Raw genomic sequence first — 13,020 nt, 5'->3', positions numbered from 1 at the left:
TGTGGTGAGAATCTGGGGAACACGGGGGAGAAGGAGCTTTCCCTATCCAGTTAGAGAGCAGGTGACTGCAGGAGGTGCTGGCCGGATGCAGAGGCATCCCAATCAAAGGGAGGATTTGGAAGGAAGTCACACTCAGGGGGGGATGGGGCAGGCGGAGGGAGCAGTCGAGCTGCACCTCTGTCACATGAGGATGAGGGGGCCAGTGAGCAGGGCTTCAGGGAGAGGTGTGAGGGGCAGTTAACCCTGGAGGGGAGAGACACACACGTGTAAAAGTGATGATTTCACAGGGTCTTAGGGCCCAATGAATGACTCTGATCCCCATGGCTGATTCAAGGGCACCAAACTTGGCCTGATGGCCAGGCCCCAAGGAAAGAAATTCAGCATCCACCTGCTGAGGTGACAGCGATCCCTTGGTGGTGGCAGAAACAGCTGATGAGCACTCTTCCAGAGGTGGCTCGCATGTTCTTTCTCAGTCCCCCAACAGACGTGGATGGAGCACTACTGTGGACTAGACCAGGATGAACCGGAGCGCCCATCCTACAGCCAGGAGGGCCAGGAGCCAGCCATCAATACCTGACTGGGCCGGGCAGCAGCAGCTAGCTCCTTCCCCCTGGGACTCATGCGGGGAAGTCGGCCTCACTGATTCTCCCATCTACTGATGGCCACAAAGTCAGTGTTGCCAAGCGTGGGCTCCGGGCAGCTCCTCATGGACCCTGCAGATCTCAGGAGGACCTAGGACACTACCGGGAACTCCGATGACAGCTTCCAAAAGGAAGGTGACCAAGACACCAAAGTTCTTACACCACATTTCCTTTTTTGCTAAAGTAAGCCTGAGTGGGATTCCACTATTTGCAGCTGGGAAAACATCCACCTCGTAAGAGGAACCGTGCTAAGTGCGGGCAACATAGCGGTGAGCAAGACGGACAGGTCTCACAGAGCATTCACAGCGTGGCCTTCTTTTTGTTTTGGGGAGAGAGAGAGAGAATGAGCCAAGGGGGTAGGGGTGGGAGTGGGGAGGGGGGAGAGAATCTTTCCCAGGCTCCGTGCCCAGTGCGGAGCCTGAAGCGGGGCTCGATCTCACGACCCTGAGATCATGACCTGACCTGAAAATCAAGAGTTGGAGGCTTAACTGACTGAGCCACGGGGCGCCACAGGGTGGGATTCTTAAAGAGCAAGAGAAAGTTACACATAGCTTGCTCTTGCCCAGACAGCATTTTAAAAAATATTATAGAACAAAGGGAGGAAATAGTTCCCAAATTCGGTCAGTTACCATGATTGCTTTGTGTGATGTGCTATTTCTCTGCGACATGTCCCAAAACCGTTAATTAGTACGTATTTGCCCAGAGCATGACCATTTCTCTCAATAGAATCCAAAGCTCTATAAAGGTAAAAAAGATGGTGACGTTTCTTCCCGTTTTGGGCTGAACCCTCAGCAGCAAATGTGGGACCCTGCCCAGCAGGGTAGCATTTAATAACTCCTAGGAAATGAACAGATGATAATGTCTCTGTGAACTTTATACGATTTTTATTTTCTTCTTGGAAACAGCTCTATTCTCTATCTTATGTATATATACATACACACGTATATACGTATATATGTGTACACATGGAGACACACACACACACAATGACCTTTATGACTTCTAAAAACCAAAGTAAAGTAATTCTGGGAAAAACATGCGAATCACAAAACCAATCCGAAAAACTGGAAGGAACTTGGGGAAGCAGACTTGTGGTGGCAGCGGGACAGAGGGGGTAAAGTGAACGTCAGCGCCAGTGCCCGACAAGGCAGCGCGCACCCCAAAGTGAAGCAAGCTACGCTGGCTTCTCTAGGCCAAACCCTCGGCCACAACCGCAGGAGCATGGCATGAGGACAACACATAAAAGGAGGCACACCTGGAGGGGAGGGCCAGGAGGGCCTGCCCCCCTGCAGGCAGCAGATGCCCCACTGTCGTTTCTCTCATGTGCCTCCCTCGTCCTGCAACCTGGGTGCCTCCATTATTCCACTGGTTCTTCCCCTTTAGGAAATGCCCTTCAAGGCAACATACGAGTGTGTGGCATGTTCCCTTATTCCATGTGAGTGAGCACACACGTCACAGAGAAGGGCCCATGATGCCCTGAGGGAAATCGGCTTTCTGTGCCCCCCACACAAGCCCTCACGGTCAACGTGGAAAGAGAAACAGATGAACACCGTGAGATCAGTGTCAACAGAGAAAGGACTACACTCGAGGCTGGTGCAGGGCCAGGAGGCTTCGTGGAGGAGGCAGCTCGTGGCGGTCCGTCTCTGCTCATTCTAGCACAGACCACGGTCTGGGGCTCGTTATACTCAGCTGGTCTGTAACTGACTCCCTCTAAACGTAGGCAAAGTCTACCGTATTTCTGGCCTTATCAACACTGCTCTGTCCGCACCTAACGGAGCCGGTCCACCCTCAGGATCGATGCACTTACGATGCCATGGATCTGGGCCACCTTGTTGCATAAGTCAGGACGCCACTTTTGAAGAGCCAGATAGAAAGGATTTTTCAGGAGATCTTCATCATACAGAGCCATATGGACTTCAGATGGGGCAGAGAGAGTCTCCTGGGACAAGGGGAGAAAGAGCAGTAAATGAACACTTTCAGATTTATGTAACACACAAAAAGTCCTGATCCAGCGATTTCTAAAAAGCGTCTCTGACACGTATTATTCTAGCCTGTAAGAAATATCAGACAACCCCCAAATCCAAGATGACCTTTCTATTGGTTAATTGCAGAAATTATGTTCAGAAAACCTTAAGGGACACCAGGGTGGGGATGCCTGGGTGCCTCAATGGTTGAGCATCTGCCTTTGGCTCAGGTCATGATCCCAGGGTCCTGGGATTGAGCCCACATGGGGCTCCCTGCTCAGCAGGGAGCCTGCTTCTCTCTCCCTCTCATCCTCCCCGCCACTCATGCGTGCTTGTACTCTCTCTCTCCCCCATCTTGCTTTCTCTCAAATAAATACAATCTTAAAAAAAAAACCTTGTCAAACTCCAAATCATAGCAAAGAGTAAAAATAGCTATTTTTAGAACATCCTATGTGACCAGGATTATATTTTAAAGACATGCATAGATTTTTAATAAAATATTTTAAGCACATAGAGAAATACAGAGGAATAATGAAATCTGCCACTCAGAACTACCCAATCTTAATACTTTGCCATATTTGCTTCAGATTTTCTTTTAAGAAATAAGGTACATCAGAATAGAGTTGGAGGGTTGCTTGGGTGGATTAGTCGGTTAAGCGTCCAGCTCTTGGTTTCAGCTCAGGTCATCATGATCTCGGGGGTCCTGGGATCCAGCCCTGCATCGGGCTCTGTGCTCAAGTGCAGAGTCTGCTGGAGATTGTCTCCCTCTCCCTTTGCTCCTTCCCTGCTCACACTCTCTCTAAAATAAAAAAAAATTTAAAAAAAGAATAGACTGGAACCCCCCCATGCCCCTCTCTGATTTCATTCTGTCCTTCCCTTTCAGAGCCAACCACTATCCTGAGCTTGTGTATCCTTCTTGCTCACGTTTCTATTGCTTTAATACACGTGTATTCGTAAGTAATATAAAATACTGTCGTAGGAGCTTCAAATTTTACATAAATGGTTTCACACTACCAGTGTCCTGGGACATACCTTTTCCCATCAATGTGTTCTCAAATTCTAGCCATGCTGATTCCTACAGCCCTTGTTCATTCACTGATGTCTGCTGTATGGCATTCTTTTAAGTGAACACGACAGTTTGTTACCTGATAGCCTATATTTACATTGCTTCCACGTTTTCAGTATCATCCACAATACTGGCATGAGCTCGCTTACACCCTTATGTACACACCCCGAGCACATTATCTAGGAACGTCCCCAGGAAAGGCCCTGCAGGGTGCATCCACCTCCACCACCACCGGAGACTGACAACACTGGGCTGCTTTCTACCTCCATGGAAAGAACATGAGGACACCCCTTCCTCACACCACGCACTAGCCAACGCTTCTTAGTTTCCTCCTATTATCTCATTTCTGCCAGTCTGTAAGGATAAAACAGTATTTTGCTGTTTTAATCTCTCATTTATCTAAAGAAACCGAACATTTCCTTGTTCTGTATAAATTACTTTATCACGTCTTTTGCCCATTTTTCAAGTGGGTTGTTGGCCTTTCTCTGATGATTTATAGTTCTTCATGTATCTGGAGACTAAAAGGTGTTGCAAATATCGTCTCCCAATCCATGACTTGTCTCTTCATTTTTTCAAATAGGTGTTTCAGAAATAGAAGTGTTTGATTTTTAATATAGCTGACCTTGTTAGCCCTCGCCTTCATGGTCAGTGCTTTTCGGATCTTAGGAAAATCCTATCATCTGGTGTACCTTTCTGAAAAGTGACTTCACCATTCCCCCTTTCAGAAGATGGAGTCCATTTCCTTGATTCTGAGGCAGCCCTGTGCTTGCTGTAACCAACCAACAGACAGAATTGATGTTCTGGCATTTCTGGGTCAGCTCCAAGAGGCTACAGATTCCACAACCATTCTTCTTGGCACCCTGAGATCACCATGCTATGATGAAGCCCGTGGGATGAAGGACCATGGGAGGAAGAGAGGCCCAGTGAGCAGAGCCTGCCTGCCAGCTGAATGCAGCCACGTGAGTGAGTCCAAGTGAGACCAGGTAGAGAACGACTCGGCCAGCCCATGAATAGTAGGAAATAATAAGTTGTGACCATCTAGGTCACTAAGTTTTGGGTTGGTTTATTATGCAGCAAAGACTACTGAAACCACATCAACTCCAAGACCATAAATATAGTCCCTATAATTCCTAAGAATCTTAAGATTTTTCACTTTTAGCTCTTCAATATATCTTTGTTTATACATACATATATCTTTACATATACATACATCAATAAATTAGGCATCTTAAGTTAATTTTTTTCCCATATGGTAAAGCTACGATGGGCTGTTTGGGCTACTATCACAAAATACCACAGACTCAGTGGCTTACGTGTATTTCTCATAGTTCTGGAGGCTGGAAGCCCAAAATCAAGGTGCTCGCAGATCTGGTTCTTGACGAGGGCCCAGTGCCTAGACTGTAGCCTGCCACTGCCTCACTGTGTCCTCACGGGGCAGAGTTCTCCTGTCTTTTCCTCTTTTTATAAGGGCATTAATTCCATCTTGAGGGCCCCACTCGCATGACTTAATCTAATCCCAATTGGATCCCAACCCGCCACCCCCAAATACTATCACATTAAGGATTAGGACTTCAGGATCCCTGGGTGGCGCAGTGGTTTGGTGCCTGCCTTTGGCCCAGGGCGCGATCCTGGAGACCCGGGATCCAATCCCACATCGGGCTCCCGGTGCATGGAGCCTGCTTCTCCCTCTGCCTATGTCTCTGCCCCTCTCTCTCTCTCTCTCTCTGTGACTATCATAAATGAATAAAAAAAAAAAAAAAGGATTAGGACTTCAACATATGAACAGGCAGGGGGCACGAACATTTAGTCCACAGCATTAGCCAATTGTCGCATTATCATTTTTTGAGTAGTCTATCCCTTTCACACTGGCCACTAATGCTACCTTTTGCTATACTCCAAGTTCCCACATATGTTTGGCCTGTTTTTGAGCTCTGCTCTATCTCAATAGTCTAGACCAGGGCCATCCAACAGATATATGAGAAATGTAATCCATATATGCTATGCATAATCAAATATGTAATTTAAAATTTTCTAGTAGCCACATGAGAAACGAAACAGGTGAAATTGATTTTAATAATAAATTTATCCTAATATATCCAAAATACCATATTTTTAACACATGATAAATATTTTAAAGTTATTAATGACACATTTTACATTCTTTTTTGGTCTACCAAGTCTTCAAAATTTGAGGACACCTGGGTGGCTCAGTGGTTGAGCATCTGCCTTTGGCTCAGGGCATGATCCCAGGTCCTGGGTCGAGTCCCGCCATCAAATCCCTGCGCGGAGCCTGCTTCTCCCTCTACCTATGTCTCTGGGTCTCTAATGAATAAATAAAATCTTTAAAAAATATATCTTCAAAATGTGGCATGTACTTTACATTAACCTTTCAATTAATACTAACCACATTCAAGTGCTTAAAAGTCACATATGGCTGGTGGATATTAAATTGAACACAGCTGGGCTAGACCACATTAGTTTACATGACTGCAGCTTCATAGTAAGCCTTGATATCTCATAAAGAAAGGCCTCCCCCTTGTTCTCAAAAATTGTCTACTTAGTCCTAATTTTTGCAATACCACATAAATTATAACCAGCTCATCAAAAACTGACCATGAAAAATTCTGTTGGGATTTTTTATTAGAAACGCACTAAGTTTACTGACTGGAGAGTCAATATTTTTATAATAATGAATCTCATCATCCATGGACATGGTATGTCTTTCCATGTATGTATTCTTCTATGTCTTCCAATTAAATTTTCTCCATAAAGATCATAGATAATGCACAACTTTTATTAAACAGTATTTGTATATTCTGTACAGATTTTTCTCCTATTGTGAATGGGGCTTCCATTGCCCCTGGTCTGCTCCATTTACTATACATAATTTTAATTTCACTGAGCTACCAGGGAGGAATATGGAAAATGGGCATAGAAAAAGAATATGAGCCTCCATCTCAAGTGGTGCAATAAAAGTACAAACAGATAAGTCTTTTTGTTTTACATGCTTATCTGTTTTACAGATAAGTCTTTTTGTTCCCATTTACATGCTGCTTCCAGTGTTTTTGCCATACAGCATACCAACGTCCCACCACTTATTGCTGGCCTACATGGGTATCTTTGTGAGAAACAGAAAAAGGCACCCCATCTTCCCAGTGGGTACAAGAGTCCTATGCCAGGGCACATGGCTTGGTAAGTAGCTCACAGTCCACTTATCAGCCCCAACATCAGTGAGACGTTGTACTGCCAACATCTCACTCTCCCGGGCAGGGCACCTATGCAAATGAATAATCTGCATAATTGTATATAAAGGCTCCACTGTTAGTGTTTGACATATTCCTTTAAACACGTACTCTCAGGGTAGCCCTGGTGGCACAGTGGTTTGGCGCCGCCTGCAGCCCAGGGCGTGATCCTGGAGACCCTGGATGGAGTCCCATGTCAGGCTCTCTGCATGGGGCCTGCTTCTCCCTCTGCCTGTGTCTCTGCCTCTCTCTCTCTGTCTCTATGAGTAAATAAATAAAATCTTTAAAAATAAAATAAAATAAAAAAATAAACACATACTCTCTTTTAAAATTTATTTTAAAAAGAACACTTATTACAACTTGAAATATACAAACACTATGCTCCAGGGTGCCTGGGTGGCTCAGGTGGTTGAGCATCTGACTCTTGATTTCCACTCAGGTCCTGATCTCGGGGTTGTGAGATCAAGCCCCATGTTGGGCTCAGCACAGAATCTGCTTGGAATTCTCCCTCTCTCCCCACTTGTGTGTGCTCTCTCTCTCTCTAAAACAAATAATGAAAAAAATTTTAATGCCACCATTGTTTAGAAATAAAAACAGTATACCCCTATAAAAAAAAGATAATCTTAAAAATTACAAAGACAGGGGGATTCCTTGGCCAACTTGAAGCAGTTTGGCACCTGCCTTAGGCCCAGGGCATGGTCCTGGAGTCCCGGGATCAAGTCCCGCATTGGGCTCCCGGCATGGAGCCTGCTTCTCCCTCCTCCTGTGCCTCTCTCTTTCTCTCTATATATCTATCATTCATGAATGAATAAATGAATGAATAAATAAATAAATAAATCTTTAAAAAAAAATTTACAAAGACGGGGCACCTGGGTGGCCCTATCAGTTAAGCATCTGCCTTCTGCTCAGATCATGATCCCCGCGTCCTAGGAATGAGCCCCGTGTTGGACTCCCTGCTCAGCAGGGAGTCTGCTTCTCTCTCCCTCTGCTCCTTACCCCACTCATGCACGTGCGCTCTCTCTCAAATAAAAATAAAGTCTTTTAAAAAAGTTACAAAAACAATGAACATTATTTAAAAATGTGCTAGATACTCCTGACTGTGAAATATTCTGAGTTTGAGCCAGAGACCTCTTCTTTAAAAAAGAGAAAATTAGTTGGGGCTCCTCTATGGCAAAGTCCATTGAGCATCGCCTCTGGGTTTTGGCTCAGGTTGCAATTTGAGGGTCGAGATCTCAGGGTCGTGAGATCAAGCCCTGCATCAATCAGGCTCTGCACTCAGGAAGCTACCTGAGTTTCTTTCTCCCTCTGCCCCACTCATTCCCCCCATGCTTGCCCTCTCTCTTCCTCTAAAATAAGTAAATAAATAATAAACATTTTAAAAAGAGAAAATTAGCAACTCTTAAAGGGCATCAAGTAAATTTATCATTGTTATGACCTAAATGAAATATGAATGAAAAACTGAATTACTTCCTTGCTATGTAACAACATTCCAAAATGCCTTCTTGGGAAGATGCCAGGACAACACACATAAGCACATTATGAATTCTTTCTGTTAATGGCCGATGATAAAAACAGCCACTGTTTGAGAGTATCTTTGATTCAGGGACTGTGATCACTTCTATTCATCCTCATCTCACTTTAATGTTTGTGATAACTATAGGCAACCAACTATATAACTAATGCTCACTATTGGTATCATTAGCCCCATATGCTGCAGATGAAGAAACTGAGGCTCACTTGGCCAACTTGAAGTCACACAGATGTCAGAATTTATTCTAACAGCCACCCCTTTAACCACGACACCCATCGTGTAAAACAAACATGCCTGGACTAAGGGTTATTTCACGAGCCACAGATGTACAGATCCCACACTTCATTTCCCCCAAAGGAAAAGTCACCATGACAGACAGTCACATGGGCCGTACATTGAATTCCCTCGGTCTGGTCCAGCCAGAACTGTCTCTGCTGCAGGCCCTCTGGGGACTGCCTGAAGGAGGCCCTTGAGCTCCCTGCAAATCCTCTTAGGGGAAGAGTCTAGCATGAAAAAGGCTACATATAATCCCTTCCTGGACCCCAGAGACAGCTCTGTAACAATTCAGGTATTTGTCTTGTTGAATTCAATTATTCCTGGAGCCCAAATAATCCTTCTAGAAGTCCCTACCAGAACAACTCGATAATGCGATTTTGTTGGGACACAGTCATAAGAAAACAAAATTCTCCCTGATTTCTGACACAACTGGTTCTACAGAACAGCGTGCAAAAGTAAAGACACCTTGGACAGAAACCGCATGAGAGGCAGGATGCCACGCGGTCGGAATGAAGCTGGGAAGCGATGCTCCTTCTGCTCCTCAGACGAGATGCCAGCGGAGCTCCCACATCTCTGCACCCGAGACAGAGGTGGCAAGGGTGGGCTCGGATGCAGGAGGTAGCAACCTAGCTGGGAGGCAAGGAATGTGCATCAGCAGAGTAAAACAAACCCAGAGCAGTGCTGGGACAGGTAAGGACCGGACAGAGAAGGGAGCAGCAGGGGAGGGCGGGGAGGCATCCCTGGCAGGGACCAGAGCAAGGCAAAGGTTCAAGAAGCAGGAACAGGTTCCTGTGGGCACAGAAAACCCAAGAGTAAATTTTTTTGACTAGATGAGTCCAGTCAGTGCTGGTCAGAGAGGGACAGTAAGGCAAGGGGAGGCCCCTAAATGCCACATCAAAGCATTCAGTTCAAGAGCATGAAACACGCAAGACTGGGAGCAAGCACTGCTGTGAGTGGGACAGAGCTTGCTGTGTTTCAGTCCCAAGTCATCTGTTTTCTCCTGGACATCATTCCTCCTGGTTGCCGATGACTGAACCCTCCATCCGGGGGGGGGCGGGGAAGGGTTTCTAGGAGCTCTGTCCAATACTATTCTCAACCTTTTGGTCGCAGTGTTTTAAAACATATGCTAATCTAATACAATCTGGTGCTTAATGCCAGAATGGAATTCTTATATAGGGGGTAAATGCTTAAAATAGGTTAACATCTTCACAAATCTAGTTGCAAGAATTAGTTTTATATATTTTTTAAAGATTTTATTTCTCAGAGAGAGAGAGAGTGTGTGTGTGTGTGTGTGTGTGTCTGTGTAGCGGGAGAGGGAGCCCAATGTGGGACTGGATCCCAGGACCCTGTGATCCTGGCCTGAGCCAAAAGGCAGACGCTTAACCAACTGGGCTACCCAGGTGTCCTCATTTTATATTTGAAAATAACATGCAGGGATCCCTGGTGGCTCAGCGGTTTAGCGCCTGCCTCTGGCCCAGGGCGTGATCTTGGAGTCCCAGGATTGAGTCCCAGGTCGGGCTCCCTGCATGGAGCCTACTTCTCCCTCTGCCTGTGTCTCTGCCTCTCTCTCTCTGTCTCTCTCATGAATAAATAAATAAATAATCTCTTTTAAAAAAAAAAAAAAAAGAAAAGAAAATAACATGCAAACTGACCCTTCCTTATAAAACTGGAAAGATGAGCAAATCCTCTTATAAAACTCCTTTTTGAAAAAAAAAAAAATTCCACCCCTGCCTAAGCTCAAATTGATAGGATGATTTACAGCAAATCCATTGAAGTTAGCCAGAAGATACCAAATACCGCTGAACGTGAGTTATCTGAGCTTACTCATGAACAGGAGAGCCAGGCAAGGTCCCAAACTAGTACCGGACATTTCAAGAGGTGGTGTGTACACTTGTGGTTTTGTGGTCTACAACCGTCCCACCAGCCCAGATGAGGCTGGGTGGTCAGGGACCGTCTGGTGACCGTGGCAGCCTGGCTCAGCAGAATCCAACACAGCAAAGTCTGTGCCTTGCCTCCCAGAGATAAACTCCCAGCTAAAATCTCACCGCTATAGCTGCTCCCATCCTTTGATCAGGGACCTCACCAAAGACCCAGACCAGGCCTATTTTTCAAATGATGAGCAATAGTCTCCAACTAGTTTAATTTGTGATGCAGACGGAAAAGGCAAAAAGGGAAAACTTTCTAATTCATCTATGTTTAACAGCAACGGGAAACAACTGGGTGACGTACAGTATGATATTACAGTCCCTTATGTCCTGGACTGTATCATCTAGGGATCCTAGCCATATTTTTCTCAAAGCTCTTCAAAGCATCCAGTCTGTGCCTGGCCCCCTGGCTCACTGTGGGCATGCTGTAACTGTTTGTCCACTTGAGCAAAATGATAGTGGGGTATTAGAGGAAGCTCAAGCTCCCAGGGAGGGGTCATCTCTCACAGAACCTGGATATCCTCATCCAGGGGAGGGTGAGACGCTGGCCCCAGGCAGCCACGCAGGCGCTTGCAAAAAACCAGAAGCAAACAATACACGCAGAACTGGCTAAACACAGTGACAGCTGGAATGTGGTGAGTAGTGCAGGGAAAGAAGGCCCCAGAGCTGGTAGAGGGGCGTGACCACTAAGGGAGCAGGAGGGTGTGGAGGAACCCAACAACCCGAGGATGCCACTCATCACCCTGCTCCTGGAGTTGCAGGCAGTGCCACCAGCACCCACTTTCTTGCCAGAATCTCGACCAGAAGGGCAGGAGCTCCAAAGGCCACTTCTCAGTGTCTCTCGCACGTGGAGGGGCTGGTTTTGGGTCTGAATCCTTTCTAGGTCCGGTATCTATCATCACAGGGTCACATTCCTCTGCTCCTCTAGGAGAGGATCAAGTTGCTGGACACCGAGAACCCTGGCAATTCATAAACAAAGGGAGAGCTCCACAGAAACACTAACAGTGCACAGATGTGTGAGTAACAAAGACCCAGTACTTGTCCTCATGAGGGCAACAATCGTCCCAAGAGCCACAAGGAGACACAATCAAGACCTTGACCCCAGGCCCTAGGCAGACCGGACCGCTTGCTCTCCCAGTGATGCTGCCGGGCAGCATGATTCCTGGTGGCAAGCCCAGGCGTGCAGAACTCACTCGAGGGATCTACTCAGCTTCAGAGCCCCAACTGCTTTCCCGCCACTGAGGCTCGTCAGAAATATCTGTCCCTGCTCCCATCCTGCACTTCTCCTTCAGAGGCCTCTGCCTCTCCCTTTCACGGTCCACGTAAAAGACGACAAAGTGATCTTTCCAACACTGAGGTCTACTATAGGGCAGCAGTCCCCCTTGAGCCTCAGTTTTGCTTTCCAGTTTCAGGTCCCTGTGGTCAACCGGGGTCTGGAAACAGACTGACCCTCGTCCCGACATATCGTCAGAAAGTCAATAGTAGCTAACACTACATCACAATACCTGTATCGGTCTTTTCACTTCATCTCATTACGGAGGCATTTTACCATCTCACAGCATCACAAGATGGGTGAGCCCAGTACAATTAAGATATTCTGAGAGAGAGAGAGAGAGACACCACCTTGACATAACTTCTATCACAGCATATTGTTAACAATTGTTCTACTTTGTTATTTTTGTTAATCGCTTACAATGCGTATTTTATATATCAAACTTATAGCTATGTAGATACAGGGGAAAAATGGACTGCAGGGTTTGGTACTATCCAAGGTTTCCAACATCCCCTGGGGGTCTTGGGGACACATCCTCCGTGGACTAAAGGACGGGGTGGGGAGTGGGGGGTGGGCTACTATATTCTTCCAGGACTTTCCCTTCACTCCCTGCTACACGAACTCTCAATTTCTCTTCCTGCCATTAAGGGCCTCTCCTTCTGGCCTTCCACCCATCTCTGCAGCCTCATCTCCCTCTGCTGTCCCCCAAAGCTCCCCAAAGTGATGGGTTCTCCCTCCTTCTATCCATTTCGTCTTGAAAACTGCTCTTCCCCTGCCAAGGCCCCCATAAGCCCCTCCACAGTGGAGCATGGCCCAGGCCTGGAGTGTCCAAGCCCTGGCCCCAAATCTATAGATTAAAGGACAAGAGCTGAGTGAGGGGTGGCGGGGGGTGGGGGGGGAGCCCTGGGGCCCGGTGGGGTCTGGGTCTTCTGGTCCACCCCAACACCATGCTGGGGAAGGCGGACTCAAAACGCTAGTACCCCACTGGGCCCCCTGCTCTTCTCTGGGGCTGGTGGTGGGAGGGTGAGCTAACCAAAATAGGGGCCTCTCCTCCATGAAACCCGTAAACTTGGGAGAACCCCAGCTAGCGGCAAACCAGCAG

General features: G+C 46.7%; 1 protein-coding gene across 9 annotated transcripts in view; it reads right to left on the bottom strand.

The window, feature by feature from the left end:
• Positions 1-13,020, bottom strand: part of ANKRD27 (ankyrin repeat domain 27) — a 53,451-nt gene that overhangs the window by 39,714 nt on the left and 717 nt on the right. For 4 of the 9 annotated variants that reach the window (XM_072782649.1, XM_072782660.1, XM_072782673.1 and 1 more), the window contains exons 2-5: positions 12,151-12,242; positions 11,388-11,604; positions 9,186-9,346; positions 2,449-2,580 (exon numbers count right to left, since the gene is read on the bottom strand). In XM_072782649.1, the coding sequence (XP_072638750.1) occupies positions 2,449-2,580; positions 9,186-9,346; positions 11,388-11,544 (450 nt within the window). In that variant the 5' untranslated portion in view covers positions 11,545-11,604; positions 12,151-12,242. Of the gene's footprint in view, positions 1-2,448; positions 2,581-9,185; positions 9,351-11,387; positions 11,605-12,150; positions 12,243-13,020 lie in introns of all 9 variants that reach the window. The other 5 variants (XM_072782689.1, XM_072782670.1, XM_072782699.1 and 2 more) reach the window with 5 other exon arrangements.

Source organism: Canis lupus, chromosome 1 (genome assembly GCF_048164855.1).
Source record: "Canis lupus baileyi chromosome 1, mCanLup2.hap1, whole genome shotgun sequence".
NCBI lineage: Eukaryota > Metazoa > Chordata > Mammalia > Carnivora > Canidae > Canis > Canis lupus.
Note: the sequence above shows the minus strand (reverse complement) of the source record. Positions and strands in the feature narration are given on the sequence as shown.